At 34.5% G+C, this 18,411-nt stretch overlaps 1 protein-coding gene across 2 annotated transcripts in view; it reads left to right on the top strand.

Moving 5' to 3' along the window:
• LOC136272892 (uncharacterized) overlaps positions 1-18,411 on the top strand; it is an 80,974-nt gene that overhangs the window by 41,008 nt on the left and 21,555 nt on the right. For both annotated transcript variants that reach the window (XM_066075960.1, XM_066075916.1), the window contains exon 3: positions 17,175-17,316. In XM_066075960.1, the coding sequence (XP_065932032.1) occupies positions 17,175-17,316 (142 nt within the window). The remainder of the gene's footprint in view (positions 1-17,174; positions 17,317-18,411) is intronic.

Raw genomic sequence — 18,411 nt, 5'->3', positions numbered from 1 at the left:
CTGATCAGAGGGTCATTGTACCTTAGTTATGTTGCAAAACTTAATCATGCATGAATATAATACTGGTACTTTATATTCAAGGAAGAAACCATTTGTTTTCTACATTACATTGGAAGCTAGAAGATCATACATTTAATTACATTATAGCTGTACTATATGTTTATTATAATGTACCCTATATATCAGACAGTAAAATCTGACATTTCAATGAATGCAATTCATTCTTCTTTCTATTAACATCTTACAGACAGAAAATTAGATAGTTTGGATTTTACAACAATGTATTTTATTACGGTATATCACAGAGAAATGAGGCAGAATGGTTTTAAAACATTATTTTCTGAGAAAACATTAATCATGCAGCCACAATATGGACAATTATTATAGAAATTGGTGGGGAAAATAATGGGTACATTTGATGTGTTTTGTGGCTAAGATGATAAAGCAATTTTGTGTTTCCACATGATGAAACCAAGGTTGATTTATTAAAATGGTCTATGTTTATTTAAATCATTGATTGAGAATCTTCTCTACTTGGAAGGATTTTTATTTATTGTCAAATACTTTGAAGATGCTACTTGATACTCCGATATGCCGAAGGCTGGATGAAAAGAATGTCCCCCTCATCCAAGCATTCCCCCAGATGTGATGGATGAGGGGCATTCTTGGAAGACAGCCTGAGGCTGAGGAGTATCAAGGTTCCCTCCCTGTATGGGTTTTGAGAATTGTTTATCCCACCTCAAATAAAAATACATATTTGACAATAAATCTGCTTTAAAATTATGAGTGTTTATCACAATGGAAGCACTATTTATACGGTATGTGACGTCACTTCCAGGTAGGTTTTTAGCTTTTTTTGAAGGGCGATCCCGAGCATAATAGCCAGGAAATAATGCTACTTGATACTCCTCAGCCTCAGGCTGTCTTCCAAGAATGCCCCTCATCCATCACATCCGGGGGAATGCTTGGATGAGGGGGACATTTTTGAGTGTTTCGGGTACAATAAAATTTTAACTAATTTTTTTAGAAGAGTTGATATGAAATATATTTTTCATCTATTTATATGATTTATTTGCACTCACTGGCAGTATATGATGTCAGAAGTGAAGCCATTTCTATAATTCAATCAAAATCAGCTGAAAATTGACATTTTTCTTATCTATTTACGAATGGGAAATAAAGAGCGCATGCTTGAACAAGGAAAATTTTTTCGTCACTTTTTAGTCTTGACTAGATTCATCTCTGATTAAAATATTTTATTTGTTCAAGAATGCGCTCTATGTTTTCGGAAAGAAAAACTGCTTGAAAACGAGCTGTTTTACACTAAAAATGCAAAAATGGCGGGAAAAGATTGTCTTTACAATGTCATATTTCTAAATTGTGGGCACTTGAACCAAAATGAATATTATGTAAACACATCACATACATATCTGTACTAAGGAAACAAAGGATGATAGTAAAATGATGATGTTCATTTTAGGGGACTATTTTTAGGCCCTTATCATATATGTTTTTACTTTTTGAAGTAAGCATGACTTAGCTAGGACATTGCTAAGTTTGCTGTATGTTACAGTATAAGACATACTTAAGTAGGACTTATGTAGGTCCTTAGATTCCGCCTTAGTCCTACTTATGACCCTACTTAAGGAAGGAGTCTTTTTATTATCAAACATACTTCTTATAATAAGAAATGCATGAAATTTTGACACAGTCAAACGGATCATATTACTTAATGATTCTATCAGTTTAATTAAATTTGACCTTTTTGTTTTTGGATAAAGGTCGGGTCAAGGTCACTACCTTTTTCCTCAACGTAAAGAGTGATAAAAATAAGTGTAGCTCTTTAAAGTTCTGTAGACATTTGTTTAAGATTTGAAGATTCAAATCTTCAATGAAATCATAGACCATGAGAGTGTCTATCAGCTTATACTACTAAATTGGAATAAATATTTATACTAAAATTGATATTGCATAGCCCGCATTTCCTCTAATTTTCTTAAATTTTGAAGAAATTTTGATTATTTTTTTTTATGCTTCCAATAATAAAATATTTCTAATTTCTATGTATTATGAAGACTTTATATAAAGATATAAATTGACAGAAAAGCTAATATATTGACCGTTTCATAAGAGAGAAAAACTGATTTTAGTGATTTTTTCACAAAAATCAATGTATAGAATGGGCGCATTAAAAAGCTTATAAAAATGTTATTTGATAGGCAAATCATATTTTAAAAACATATTCTGAAACCCAAGTATCATATTATTAGTTCACATTAGTAAAAAAAATCCAACATTATTGTTATTGTTTTTAAAATGCTAAAACAGACTCATTATATATATATAATCTGCAGCAATTCTGAATTGCGCAACATGTGATATTTTCCTACGCCAAAAATATAGTCCTTGTTCCACTCTAAACATTGATTACATTTTTCTATGCCAAGTTGTATGATAGTAAAAAAGAAAGAAAAATATACTATTTTAATTTCCTTTCATCTTGATTTAATGAACAATTAATCAAATTTACGTTTGACAAGTCGAAAACCAGAAAAGACTCCTTCCTTAAGTCAAAATCTTAGTATGCTTTATGTTACGAGCCCCTGATGGCAAAGTTATCAAACCCTTAATTTTTACCACAGAAATTTGGATATTGATATTGTTGTTTTAAGCTTTTTAAAAATCAATTTGCATTAAAATCTGCATAACAATCTTTTATTATACCCCCCTCAAACGATGTTTGGGGGGGGGGGGGATATAGGAATCACCTTGTCCGTCTGTCCGTCCGTCTGTGCAATCATGTCCGGTCAATATCTTTCTTATGGAAAAACATTGGAAGTTCTTACTTCACACAAAGATTGCTTATCACCTAAGAGTGTGTCATGACCTTGACCCAAGGTCATTTAGGCAAGGTCAAGGTCACTGGTAGAAAAAATGCAAAATTTGTGTCCTGTCCATATCTTTCTTAAGGAGAAACATTGGAAGTTCTTACTTCACACAAATATTGCTTATGACCTAAGGGTGTGTCATGACCTTGACCCAAGGTCACTTGGGCAGGGTCAAGGTCACTGGCAGAAAAAGTGCAAAATTTGTGTCCAGTCCATATCTTTCTTAGGGAGAAACATTGGAATTTCTTTCTTCACACAAAGATTGCTTATGACCAAAGAGTTTGTCATGACCTTGACATAAGGTCATTCGGATAAGGTCAAGGTCACTGGCAGAAAGTTTCTCCGGTCCATATCTTTCTTATGGACAAATATTGAAGTTCTTAATTCACACAAAGATTGCTGATTACCTGAAGGTGTATCATGACCTTGACCCAAGGTCAATTGAGCAAGTTCAAGGTCATTGTTTCAAAAATGCTTAATTCCTATCTGTGTCATGTGTTGTATAAATGGATATATTAGAAGCTAAAATTTGACACAAAACTTGCTTGACTCCCAGGCCACATAAAATTATTTTTAGATTCTCATCCCCGTCTCTCCGAAAACGGCCTGGCCGGATGAAATTTTTTTCTGGAAAATAAATGTGTTGAAAATTTTTTGGGAAAAAATCGGGCTCAGTACACCAATAATTCAAAATGTTTAAATATTAAATGGCTGCTTGAGATGCGTATTTCATTTAATTCGAGTCATTGCTGTTAAACGTAAGGATGCAAATGTCCTCATGCATTTACAGTTAACTTAAAATAAAAAAGAATTAAAGGATAGAAATTGGTTTGTTTACTCATATTAACAGTTTTAAAAATAGAGCAGTTGTTATTTATAGAAAATGGACAGTAAAATAGATTCATCCAATATTTTCTATAATAGCAAAAATACACGAGTTATGATATTTTTCTTAGCGGGGGGTATCAATTTTGAGCTTGCTCACAGTTCCTCTAGTTATGAATTAAGTTTCTGCATTCTCAAGAAGAATTAATAGACTTGCGTTTTTTTTGGAAACAAAGAAAATTCTGGTTAATCTGACGATTGTTTAAAAGCTTAAAATGAAAACAAAAACTTCACATCTAGATTTTTATTAAAATATTTCATTAGTCAAAACATGGTTTTAGGTGCCTAGTGTTAAAATTTCAAATTATCTCCATAAAATATATTCTTTTGTGTCAATTCTATTTAATATAGATAACCTTATGATGTCTCAATGATTCAGTCAATGATAAGATAGCTTGTACAATTATCATACTAATTTTAAGGAGATAGTTCAGTTGTTATTTATCAAATTATTGTACCAGTAATTAGGTGTCAAATCACCCATAATATAGGGCAGCTGTGTATACCCCCTCAGCTTGGGCCTCTCCAGTTTACCTGTATCGTCTATTGTCTCAGGTCACTCGTGCGTGAAGTCCAGCAAGTTTGGGTTAACTTTGCAATCAAAACGGAGGCTAAGGCAATGGTGTTTTTGAATTAAATTTACTTTCAATAAAAAGGGCATCACTTATTTATCATTAAAAGGGCATGGCGCCGATAAAATGGGGCATGGCGGAGCGCAAAGCTAGTTTGCTTTAGATTTAACACTAACTGGAATTGGGCGTAAGTTAAAAAACTTAACTTGGATCGCCCTCTCCCAATACAAGAATATAATAGAGTACAAATAATGTATACACAGCATGTAAGCCAACAGATTATATGGCAGTTATAATATATAAATTTTCAATGGTGTACAAACATCAACTAAATCTTTTTGAGTCTTTGATATAATGATAAACTTAGGAAAATAAATTTTTTTTTTCGCGGACACTAATTGCGTTGTCGTCCCAAAGAAAGAGATGAGTATTAACAATATTTATATATTTACAATATTGAAAATTTCATTAAGCAGAACATATCTGGCCTCTTTATATTTGAAGTAACTGAAAAAATGATAAGTCTTCGAGCTTACCACCATGAACAGAGTGGACTATTGATAATATTACAATGAATTATATCATTATTAAGTACACAATTATGACATTATAAGTCTAATATGAATAATATTCAGAAATCTTTCAGCATAAGTAAAAAAAATCAGGTTTTGTTCTACTGGTAATATCATTTTGATTTATGACGGAAACATGTATTTTTAGCTCACCTGAGCTAAAAGCTCAAGTGAGCTTTTGTAATCACTTTTTGTCTGGCGTCCAGCTGTCTGTTCTTAAACTTAATACATTTTCCACTTCTTTTCCAGAACCCTTTTTCAACCAAACTTAGCACAATGCATCCTTAGTTAAACAAGAGGCCCATGGGCCACATCGCTCACCTGAACAGCAGTTCCTTATGACATTCTATTTCGTAGCATATGCTTTTTTCTATTTTTAAACATTGAACCCTTTATGGGGAATGAAAATGTGTAGCACTGTGGCGGGACCGCATGTACAAAGCCTGAAAAAATGAACATAGAAGAGTTCCACATCAAGAGGAATAATTCTCAGACTGTACAGAACAACATCAAGAAAGATAACTTTTGGTTCCACTACATTAGAGTTTACACAATTTGAGGATACTTGCATAGTAATCTCACAAATTGTAGCATTATAGTTCTCGAGAAAAACTTTCAAAAACATTTTCAATATATCTTTCAAGGTTAAACTTTGAACCCATCTTGGGGCCCCAGTATAAGTCCAGTGCTAAAGTTTTATTTATTTGGAATCTACATTATTTAAGGATGCTTGCATAGTAATCTCACAAGCTGAAGCATTATAGTTCCCTAGAAAAAGATTTTTAAACATTTTCCCTCTATATTTCTATGCTAAACTTTGAACACCTCTTGGGGCCCAGTATTAGATCGAGGGTCACGGCTTTTATAATTTCGAATCTACACTATTTGAGAATGCTTACATAGTTATCTGACAAATTGAAGCATTGTAGTTCTTGAAAAGAAGATTTTAAAACATTTTCCATTTATACTTCTACATTTAACTTTTAATCAAGCTTGGGTCCCCAGTATTAGTCCAGGGGTCACTATTTTAAAACTATCAAACCTACATTATCCAAGGTGTTATGTATGCTAGTAATCTCACAAATTTAAGCATTGTAATTCTTGAGAAGAAGATTTTTTAACATGTTACCTTTATATTTCTATAATAAAACTTTGACCTCCTCTTGGGGCCCCAGCATCGGTCCGGGGGTCATGATTTTACCAATTAAGAATCTACATAAGCCAGGGATGCATGCATAGTAATTCCACAAACTGTAACATTGTAGTTCTGGAGAAGAACATTTTTAAACGTTTCCTTTATATTTTTTAAAATGTTTAAATTTTGAACCCCCTTGGTGCCCCATTATTTGTCCGGGAGTCACACAAAATTAGAATCTACATTATTTAAGGATGTACATGTATGCATAGTAATATCCCAAACTGTTGCATTATAGTTCTTGAGAAGAAGATTTTAAAACATTTTCCTATATATGTTAAAATTTAAACCCCTCCTGGGGCCCCACATTTTGTCCGGGGGTCACGATTTACAGTGGGGCCTCAGATATCCGGACGCCAGATATCCGGACGCTTCACTTTCCGGTCGATTTTTACTGGGAACGGAATTTTTACACAATAATTTGTCTCGTTTATCCGGAATTCCGCGTTCCGGATCCGGACGGTCAAATTTTACCACATAATACAGTTTTCCTTTAAATTTTACCTCATTTAACCGGACGGTCACATTTAAGTGAACGGGGGCACAAAAGTTTTTTATGCACAAGTGCAAATTGGTGTAAAAACATCTGACACTGGTTGTTGGTTTTAAACAATGCCTTCGTCCGGTAATCGGGGGCACCTGTGTCACGCTATGTACTCGCCCGAGGATATTACGATAACCATGGATGCGACATGCTTAATTGTCGCCATTTAACTTATGAACTGTTATTGTTTGATTAGATGTCATGAAAATTGTTTAATTTGTGTTTTAAAAAGCCATCTATTGATTGAATTAAAATTCTATTAATCGTAGTGTGATTAGATCGGTCGTACGCCTATTCATTTTAAAACGTAATTGAAATGAAATATTTGATAATTTGAGTTCTGTTTATGATAGTTATTAAGACCGCTTGGGATGTTCAGGGTATCGACATTAATTTTATATCGTGTGTTCAATGAACAGTGTAATAATAATTTATGCCAAACATGGCGTGGATGAGTGTTCACGCTACTTGTAAATATCGCTTGGGTGCAATTAACTCTATAGAAAGATGGATACGTAAAATTAGCTTGGGTAAGTTCTGTCAATGAAAAAATAGCTTGGACAATTATCAATAAGGGAATATATTCAACATATCATCAAATGTTGAGCAGCTTCAAACATGTCAACACAACTGGCCAAGAGAGCGAGAGTTGCGATCACCGCTAGCTTGAAGAAAAAGATTTGTCAGTGTAAAGTGGAACACCGACTTTCTACTCTTTGCTTTGTTATGCGAATGTAATTAAAATATCGGTTTAATACAGTGATTGTTATGTACATGTACATGTGTTGCCTTGAAGAATGTAGTGCTTGGTTTCCTGTGGAAAAAACATACCTTAAATAATGTTTTAACAATATTTTGTTTTGTTAATTTAAAAAAAAATCTAAACTTTTTTGTAGTGCTTATGGCTATCAAAATAAAATATTTAATTGTATAATTAATTAATGAGTTATGTTTCCATAAATATTAAAGGTAAATATCACAATTCAGATATCCGGACGCTTCACCTATCCGGACGATTTGACCTGGGGACAAAAGTGTCCGGATAAGTGAGGCTCCACTGTATACAATTTAGAATCTTCACTATATATACAACCTTTTGTGTAAATATTTGCATTTTTGGTGCAGTAGTTATTGAGAAGAAAATTTTTAAACATTTTTCCTATGTAGTTCTATGTTAAATTTTGAACCGAGGGTCACGATTTCTACAATTTAGAGTCTTCACTATACATATCAAAGGCCGGAACACCTACAAAGGCCTCGAGCTGACATTTTCTTTAAGATAGGTATCATTAATTTAAATTTCTGTGACATTTTCTTTAAGATAGGTATCATTAATTTAAATTTCTGTGACATTTTCTTTAAGATAGGTATCATTAATTTAAATTTCTGTACCAATAGTCGTATATCAATTAATATCAGAATGAAAATATTTTGTGTAACTAAATTCTTACATATTATAGTATTTTTTGCCAAGCAGACAACATACAAATACACATAAAACATGGGTTCATAAACAAGAGTTCACAATAGCCCTCGCCGTGCACTGGGACACATCCGTCCTCGACCAGGGAGCCCGTGGAGATCTGTGCAGGTGTCACTACAGTATTAAATTTTACTATATATTCTTACCAAAGTTGCACAACTTTAGATACAGATTAAAAACTCAAAACGAACTTCTAGAAAAAATCCTCTTGACATATATTTAAACAACGCTTCATTTACAATTTTCTAGCAAAATACACAGTCACGTGCATCCAGCAAGGCGTGAGACTTTGTTTACCTCCAAGTTACACATGTGTTTGAAAATCAAGCCCGGGCCTTTAACCCACCTTTTACACATTGTTTTTCATCTTATAAAAAAATCAGCTCCTGTTGCGTGCGGAAACGCCCCGAATTCAAAGGAAAATTCGGGAATTATTTTGCCTCAGCCATGTCAGTAAAATACTGTTATGACACCTGCACGCGCTGTATGAGTTAGGTAACAAATTTTACCGGTTCATCATTTGTATACGAGGGTAACACATAAACAGTGTTTCCCTAATTATAATAAAACATACTTGTTTTTAAATTAATTTCCCGTGTAGAACAAGATTATCTATGGTATGGTTGTTTACAAATAAATCCACACCACGTGCGTTGATCTGCCTTATCTATAATGCTCAACCAAACTAGCTGCAATCTTGCAACAAAATCACAAGATAAATTTATCGCTTATAATTATCTTGGAGACAGTGCCCGATAAATAATAATTTTATATATTTATTTTCATTTTTATCGGGCGCGGTATCCAAATAAAATGTAAGCGATGAACTAAAATAATATTTAGTGAATTTTTAAACCTTTTCGTATTCATCCGTCATTTCTTATTTAAACAACCTTTTATTATGCAATGAGTTGTCAATACATGTAATCAGGGAGACACAGTTGGGGTTTTTTGGTGCACAATTTAGTTGAATAAATGGAACAAAAGTCATGTAAACATTTTTCCTATGTATTTGTATGTTAAACTTTGAACCCCGCCTGGGGCCCCAATTTTGGTCCGGGGTCACGATTTTTACAATCTAGAATCTTCACTATATATACAAGCTTTTGTGTTAATATCGGCATATCTGGTGCAGTGGTTCTTGAGAAGAAGATTTTTTAAACATTTTCCTATGTATTTCTATGTTAAACTTTGAACCCCGCCTGAGGCCCCAGTTTAAATCCGAGGGTCACGATTTTTACAATTTAGAATCTTAACTATATATACAAGCTTTTGTGTAAAAATTGGCATTTCTGGTGCAGTGGTTCTTGAGAAGAAGATTTTTAAAGACACGCACCCTATACTCAATGTTTCGCAATTATCTCCCTTTTGAACGGGGGTGTACACTTTATTTTAACAATTTATAATCCCCTTCCCATAAGGATGCTTTGTAACAAAATTTGGTTAAATTTGGCCCAGTGGTTTTTGAGAAGAAGTCGAAAATGTGAAAAGTTTACAGATGTTCGGACAGACAGACAGACAGACGACAGACAACAGGTGATCAGAAAAGCTCACTTGAACCTTCGGTTGAGGTGAGCTAAAAAGGGTTTCAAGTTTTCAAGGGGAGATAATTAAAAATCATTTTAAATTTGTTGGTATTTTTCAAAAATTTTCTTTCTCAAAAACAGTGGCAAGAAAAGCTGAACTTGTGTGGAAGCATCCTCAGGTAGTGTAGATTTAAGTTTGTTTTAATCATGATCTCTGAGGATTAGGAAAGGCCACAATTTGGGGTCTAATTTTTACATAAGAATATGTAGAGAAAATCAATAAAAATCTTCTCTGAAACTAGTCAGCCAGGAAAGCTGAAACTTGTGTGGAAGCATCCTCATGTAGTGTAGATTTAAGTTTGTTTAAATCATGATCCCCAGGGTTAGGGTGGGGCAACAATGGGGGGGGGGGGTGAATATTTGTATAAGAATATACAGAGAAAATCTAAACTTGGTCAAGGGTTCAGGTCCTAGGGAGGGGCCAATATGGCCATATTGTAAACACATAGTAAATCTTATTGATAAATAATCTTCTTTAATTTCTACTCCCTATACTGTGGAATCATTTCGTGGGTTGCCAACATCTTCATGGTTCGTGGGGGACGTAATTTCGTTGTAATCGAGATAATTTTAACAAATTTTAAACAAATGATTGTGTACTGTAGATTGATTTCCTTATTTTACGCGAGTACTTAATTCCGCGCTTCAATGGTTTTCTATCAAATTGCGAGAACATAAAATCGTGAATGCCGAAATTCTATGATACTTTCATGTAGTTGACATGTGTTCCAAAATTCAAAGCGAGATTTTAGAATTCGCGAGACGGGCTTCTCGCGATTTTACGCGGATATTAATTCCTTGTGTTTAATTAGGAATTTACAGTATAGGTTCGTGTGGATGTAAATTCATTGGCAAGGGTTACCCACAAAAGCCACGAACATTGGTCCCCCACGAACAATAATGATTCCAAGGTTATGATGTCTATATATAAAGTCCTCTACTAAATTCTAGTAAATTGTGAAATTTATGACCCCTGGGTCAGGCATTAAGGCCCTAGGGTGTGGCCTGAATATGGACAAATTATGAGAATGTATGGATTGAAAATTTCTTCTGTTCTATCACAGTCATGGTGAATATAGTGAATATTATACATATATTGCATGGCTTCAAGGGCAACATACCAGAATATTTGCCCCGAGGTGACAGGAAAGCCTTGGGGTGTTATGTCGACAGAGAGCAACATAACACCACAGGGCTTTCCTGTCACCGAGGGACAAATATTCTATTATTGTCGCCCGATAAGACATGTAATATATGTTATATAACATTTTTAGCTTACTGAGTCGAAGTCAGGGGGAGCTTATGCTATACCCCCAACATCTGCATCCGGACCAAGTTAAAGTTTTTGTTGCAGGTCCTGTATCCAAGTTATTACTTGTCCTATCTTCACCAAACTTGCATGGATGATGCAACTGGACCTACTTGTGGACTTGAAAGACTTGGATGCTGAATCTAAATCCTGTATTTTAGATGCTAGAGGAGGTTAAGGTTTTTGGCCAGGTTAAAGTTTTTAATACAGGTGCCCTCTGGTGATAATATCTTAGTTATTACTGTCCTTACTTCACCAAACTTGAATGGATGATGCGTCTTATGATACTGATGCACCCGACAGACTTGGATGCTGAATCTGAGCCATAGGTTTCAGATGCTGGAGGAGGTTAAGGTTTTTAGAGCTGGTTAAAGTTTTCGGTGCAGGTGACTTATGATACTGATGATCCTAGTGTTGTTACGAAAGTTGCAGAAGGCAGTACATTGGCGACAATTGATAGCAAGTTCTTATCTTCGATAGTCATTAAAATTCAGTCAATTTCAATTTTTAGCTCACCTGAGCTGAAAGCTCAAGTGAGCTATTCTGATCACTTTTTGTCCGTCGTCCGTCTGTCCGTCCGTCCGTCCGTCCGTCTGTCCGTCTGTCCGTCTGTCTGTCCGTCTGTAAACTTTTTACATTTTGAACTTCTTCTCTAAAACCGCTTATCCAATTTGAACCAAATTTGGCACAAAGCATCCTTATGGGAGGGCGAATATAAATTGCAGAAATAAAAGTCCGATCTGTATTCAAAGCGGAGAAAACCTTGAAACTGTAGAAAAAGGGGGGTGCATTTTTAAAAATCTTCTTCTTAAGAACTACTGATTCCAATTCAACGTAGTTTAGCATAAATTATCCTTATGGGAAGGAAAATATAAATTGCAAAAATTAAGGTCTAAATCTGTTTCAAATCTGAGTTATTACGAAAAAAATAATAAAGGTAAGGCGTGTTTCAATCAGTTTAATAGCCTCGGATTCGGCATCCGGTAAAATGGGTAGACAAGACTTGGCCTGGGCAAAACAAAAGATAAGCAGTTATTAATCTGCCAATCTCATTAAAATTTCAGGATATTTGATGGACCAGTATATTTGTATTTGCTGTAAATATTGCTGCAAAATAATGCGTATTTGGAATTGACGATTGCCGATCTGCCCCGGCTTTTATTTTGCCACGGCCCGGTTTTGCTTACCCATTTTACCAAGACTCGTATTCCATACTTCTAAAACGAGGTTCTTTGTTTAAAGCAGCCATGACATTATACGAAAAAGGGTCGATCTGACTATGATGAATTTGCTTGTTGTGCAACAGTTCGCGTATGAAGGGAAATTTTTGAAACATGAAAAATATATTGGTGCCGATTTTGTGAAGTAAATTGAGGCTAAATATTTCAATGCGTTGACAGTTTTCACACATGACGTTGATGTTAGCTTGTTCTGATTTTCGTTTCGTTTTCATTATTTATGCTTTGTAACCTGGAAACTGTCGTCTGTATTTCGTGATTTTTACGTATCAAATCAAACAGAGACTTCGGTAAATCAAACAGTTACGTTAACTGTTTACCTGCGCAAATTAAGCAAAATCTGATGTAGGAGTACTGAAATACAATTCATTCTATCGGTAATTCGGCATTATTTTTTGCGTAATGGTAGATTAATGCAATAGGTTTTTGTTGAGATGCTCGGCATTTTCTCTAGTTTATTCAGTTTAAATAGAGTTTGATATCGCTTACGGAAATATGTAGGTATATACATGTATATATATGATTCATTTCGAAAAAATAAATTGTGCTCTTTATTTGTTATACATGTAGTGCATGTTTCTTGTGTTTAATTGTTAACAATTTCTATTTACTAACCATTTTTGAGTGTTTGCTTCGAATTATAAGCAAGATACAGAGATTTGCTAACAATTCTATGTTTGTACACAGATCTTAAAAGCTAAAGATTAAATCAAAGTACTGAGAGTACTGAAAAGCGCTAACCCAGCTTCTGTATGTATATAACAGATATATGTATATAGCATTTCAGCTTCTGTATACGCACTATATTTCCTCATCACTGCATGACAGTCCCTGCAATGATGTATGTAAGCCCCGTACATTAATTTCACAATAACCCGTAAATTAGATTCACAATAGCCCGTGCAGTTATGTGCATAAACCCCTGAAACTGGTTCCCTAACCAGTTTAAATGATGTATACTTTTGCTTATAGGGGGCGGTTATTCGATGCACCGGAAGTTGAAGTCTAACGCTATAAAGGGCTGAGCTATGCTTAGCGCTTTAAAAAGTAAAAAAATTGTCAATATTTATTACGAAAATTTTCAAAATCTGTTCTTCCAGAAACCAACTTATTGAATTGTATACTTAACCTTTTTAGCTCACCTGAGAATGGGGCCACAATGGGGGTCGAAGTTTAACAAATGAATATATAGAGTAAATCTTTAGAAATCCTCTTCTCAGAAACTAATCGGCCAGGAAAGCTGAAACTTGTGTGGAAGCATCCTCAGGTAGTGTACCGGTAGATTCAAAGATGTGAAAATCATGACCCCTGGGGATAGGGTGGGGCCACAATGGAGGGTCGAAGTTTAACATATGAATATAAAAAGTAAATCTTTAAAAATCTTCTTCTCAGAAACTAATCAGCCAGGAAAGCTGACACTTGTGTGGATGCATCATTATGTAGTGTAAATTCAAAGTTGTAAAAATCATGACCCCCAGGGGTAGGGTTGGGCCACAATGGGGGATCGAAGTTTAACATAGGAATATATACAGTAAATCTTTAAAAATCTTCTACTCAGTAACTAATTCGAAGGCAAAGCTGGAACTTGTGTGGAAGAATCCTCAGGTAGTGAAGATTCAAAGTTGTGAAAATCATGAATCCTGGGGTAGGTTGGGGCCACAATGGGGGATTGAAGTTAAACATATGATTATATACAGTAAATCTTTAAAAATCTTCTTCTCAGAAACTAATTAGCCAGGAAAGCTAAAACTTGTGTGGAAGCATCCTCAGTTAGTGTAGATTCAAATTTGTGAAAAGCATGACCCCTGGGGGTAGGTTTGGGCCACAATAGGAGGTCGATGTTTTACATAGGAATAAACAGAGTCATCTTTAAAAATCTTCTTCTCAGAAACTAATCAGCCAGGAAAGCTGGAACTTGTGTGAAAGCATCCTCAGGTAGTGTAGATTCAAAGTTGTGAAAATAATGATCCCCAGGGGTAGGGTGGGGCCACAATGGGGGGGGGGGGGGTCAAAGTTTAACAAAGGAATTTATAGGGTAAATCTTTAGAAATCTTCTCAGAAACTAATCAGCCAGATGATTCTTTATAATTGTTAAGACTTTGGCCCCAGGACAATTCTTTGGCCTCACGAGAAGGTTGAGAGTTTACTGTACGTTTATATCCCATATATAAACTATTGTTAGGGATCTTGTTGAGAACTGCAATACGTAACACATGATATGACTATAAAATCATCCTGTTAGAAAAGGGACTAATGATTATAAACATAAGAATATCCAGGGGAAAATGGATTTTATTTATACAGGATTTACATGAATTATTGTATATTGTGTAGATAGTTTGTATTATGACTCCATTGAGCTGATTTTATCATACCTATTGTTCCTCAGGTGAGCGATGTGGCCCATGGGCCTCTTGTTTGTGATGTTTTTAAAAATCACTCTAAATCAGGGAAAAATATGACTGAAACCAACTTACCTAATTCTTTGTAAGGAAAATTATCGGGACCCTAGACTCACTTGGAGTGATCAAGAACTTTGAGTGAACTTTAAGAGTTACCTGTATCTTCTCCTTTGCTTCTGAATATTTAACAAATGAACTATAAGTTCATTAATATGATGAGGAAGAGCTCCTCTTTAAAATTTGTGAAAGTTTGTCGAACGTCCATATGTATATTTTGATTGCTAAATGATATTTTATTGATAAACAATGTCACCTTATATATCATCTATTTTGGTAAGGCCCACCCACTCTATTCATCAGAATCAGAGGGTTACATAACAACACTACAAAAAGCAATTCAAAGCATGGTGGACACATTAACAGGAAGTGTCAATTTTAATGAATTACATTTCAAAATTATTAAAATCATTTGAGATGTTCTATAATTTGTCAAATAAAAAGGGACTGCTAACATGTTATGAGATCTCATCCTTTCATTAACGGTCGCTAAATTTAGTGGCCACTAAGAAATTCAAGAGAGAAGAGAGAGAGGAAGAGAGAGTCTCAGAGATTAAATCTAATCAGAAGAGATAATTTAATTTGGATATATAGATACTGTGGAATCATTAGAATTCGTGGTGGCTCAATTTTCGTGGTATTCGTGGGTACCCCTTGCCCACGAATTAACATCCCCAACGAAAACTAATTATTAAAGATTTAGTTTACCTACTCAAACTGAAAACTGACACATCCACGAAATAACATCCCCACAAATAAGCAAAAAATCCACAATCCACGAAAATTGGCCCCCATGAAATTAAATGATTCCACAGTACCCTATATGTGATTTTGCTAGATCCTCACAGCAAAATACAAAATCTGGATGTTGTGCATTCTGGCATGTCCAATGCAGCGAAATTATTAAGTCCCTTGGCATTTTCATATCATTTATGTTTAAAAAATGTTGTGCATTCCGTATCTTGTCTATTCTGTAAACTGGCCGCGATGAAAAGTACTGACTTCTTGTAGTTAGTGAGAGTTATCTCCCGAAATCTGGCCACTGATTGATTGGCCACTATCACTGTAGACTATGCAGGATGATCACTGCTCAATTATCGATTAATTTCCCTGGTGTGCTTTCAATTGATTTAAACAATTAACTGTTAATTTTAGTTTATACCATTAAGCCTTGTAATAAATTAATACGCATTTTTTGAGCCAAAATTAATTTTTAGATTATACTTCACCCAATTTTTTTAATGCCGGGATTCTGGATTCCGCGGGTAAGATGGCCAATATCACTTGAAATGCCTGTTGTGTGGTTGCACTTAGAGAATTTTATTTTATTTTGTCAAAATGCTCCATTTGTTATTAAATTCTTGTTAACATAAATATTTATCTATTGTGCCCTGCATCAAAACGATTCTCGCCATTATATAAATAGTGCCTGTTTGGGAGGGTAACAGTTGAAATTGACACCCCGAGAAAACCATTGTCAACCGACGCGAAGCGGAGGTTGACAATGGTTTTCGAGGGGAGTCAATTTCAACTGTTATCCTACCAAACAGGCATTATTTATTTTGTTATACTGAATGTCTTAATTTTAAAGAAAACTTAACTGCTTTTACATAGGAATAACGTGAATTCTACGGCGAACCATACGCGCATAATTTTCGCGCATGTAACATTTTTTAATATTACCCGTTGCTAAGTGCGTTGCTAACACTGAGGGTAATAGAACGGATTATGAACTGCGTCTAAACCAATCAGATTTCAGTATTTAACATGAAAGTATAACAATACGTAATCAGCCACCTGTTGAATTGTCAGTCATGGTCAATGATTGTTTAAGAATTTCTGTTGAAGCATGCACTTGTCTCGTGTTGGACTTCTCATGTTAATCGGGTGTTTAAGAAATATCAATTACGATGATTTGATTGAAAAAGTATTACCATTGTAGGTATTCTGTAATGCAATTATTTTTTTTCAAATAAAATATTAAAATGGAAATTGGCACCGTCATCACGATCAAGGAGGTCTAATTTAAAATTCTTCAAATTAATAGAAAATTTTGCAAGAATAGACGATTAAGACCTACTGCATCAAATACTAAAATTAATTTGCAACAATGTCCTCCAAACCGGATGTTGCCTAATCCGGCAAAATTCTTCAGCACCACCCTCCGCCGGATTAGACAAGTTTTACTGTATTGGGTCATGGAAGCAAGAGAGATAAAAATATACAATAAACAATACTGTCCTATACTGTCCTTTATAGTTTTACCTTGAAATCTGAAACAGAAACTGGGGGGGGGGGGGGGGGGGGTGGAGGGGAGTGGACAACATTTATTGTTTTAGAATTAACAGTTGTATGAGGATTAAAATGAGGTTGCTTAGTTGAGTGTTATGGTTCATGGGCATTTGTTTTTTATTTTTAATTAAAATTTTCTCTTCTTTTGCAGTTTTGAACCTTGTCTTCCCATTCAGACTCTAGAAATTGGAAATGTTGAAGTAAAGGGTGCACCAGATATTATTTATGCCCACCACAGAATCAACCAAAGTGAAAAAAAGTTAGAAAAACCTTGCATAGTTGCAGTTTGTGAGGTAAAAGTTTTTTCGTTACTTAAAAAAAGAAGAGCAATGAGTGTGTCATAAACTCTTTTTCCATTCATTCATGTATATTTGTTTGGCTATATTCTACCAAACATGCAAAGTACTGTGGTTCTGATTCCAATCTTTGTAGATATTAGGCAAACTTTTTTTCATTAGTTGGGTTATGGATCTACCAACCATATTTTTTTTTACTTAAAGAAAAAAATAAATTGAAATTCATATTTTTGAAAAATGTTTCCTTGACTGATTTCTGATAAAAAAATTCTAGAAATATATAAAAATCTATCAAAACTAGTAGACTAATTGTTCTAAAAAATTAGGGGTCTTTCCTTATTATTATTTTTAGCTCACCTGAGTTGAAAGCTCCAGTGAACTATTGTGATCACATTTTAAACTTCTTCTCTAAAACTGCTTGGCCAATTTCAACCAGACTGGTACCTAAAAAATGAAAAACGTATGAAAATTCAAGGTTTTTCCTATAGCAATTACCTGCGTGACCCATGTTTGAACCCACGCATGGAATAAATTATTTCAAACAATCACGTGGGTTCTATCCAGGTAAACGTTTGTCAAATGTGCTCACTGTAAAACATCGCTTTCCATCAACTTTGTATGGTCAGGAATGTTTATTTGATCACTATGGTAATATGCAATTTCAAAGCTTTATTCGATTTTTTTTCAGACGTAAAATACTAATGCGTAAAGTATAATTCAGCAAACGCGCCAATCGATCCACCAACAGAACAATGTTGATTTAAATTTCTCCTCCCTCTGATTTAAATAGATAATATTCAAGTAGGTTCGGTTCGATTTTTCTGGATTTAAATTATTTATAGGCATTAAAAAATCCTCAATTTTTTAAACTGTATGCTAATTTTGGTAAATCTAAGCGTGCATATAATCATAAGTATCCATCAGTGCTTAACTATTACGAGAAAAAAGCAATTTGTTGATATTTTCTACATAAAAACGGCACTGAAAAAGGGCCCAATCTCTATAGCTTAAGTGCACTTGTCCTTTGGCACAAAGCATCCTTATGGGAAGGCAAATATAAATAGCAGAAATGAAAGACCGATCTTTATTTAA

The sequence above is a fragment of the Magallana gigas genome, chromosome 1, assembly GCF_963853765.1.
Source record: "Magallana gigas chromosome 1, xbMagGiga1.1, whole genome shotgun sequence".
Taxonomy (NCBI): Eukaryota; Metazoa; Mollusca; class Bivalvia; order Ostreida; family Ostreidae; genus Magallana; species Magallana gigas.
The sequence above is the reverse complement of the archived record's forward strand: the minus strand, read 5'-3'. Positions and strand labels throughout refer to the sequence as shown.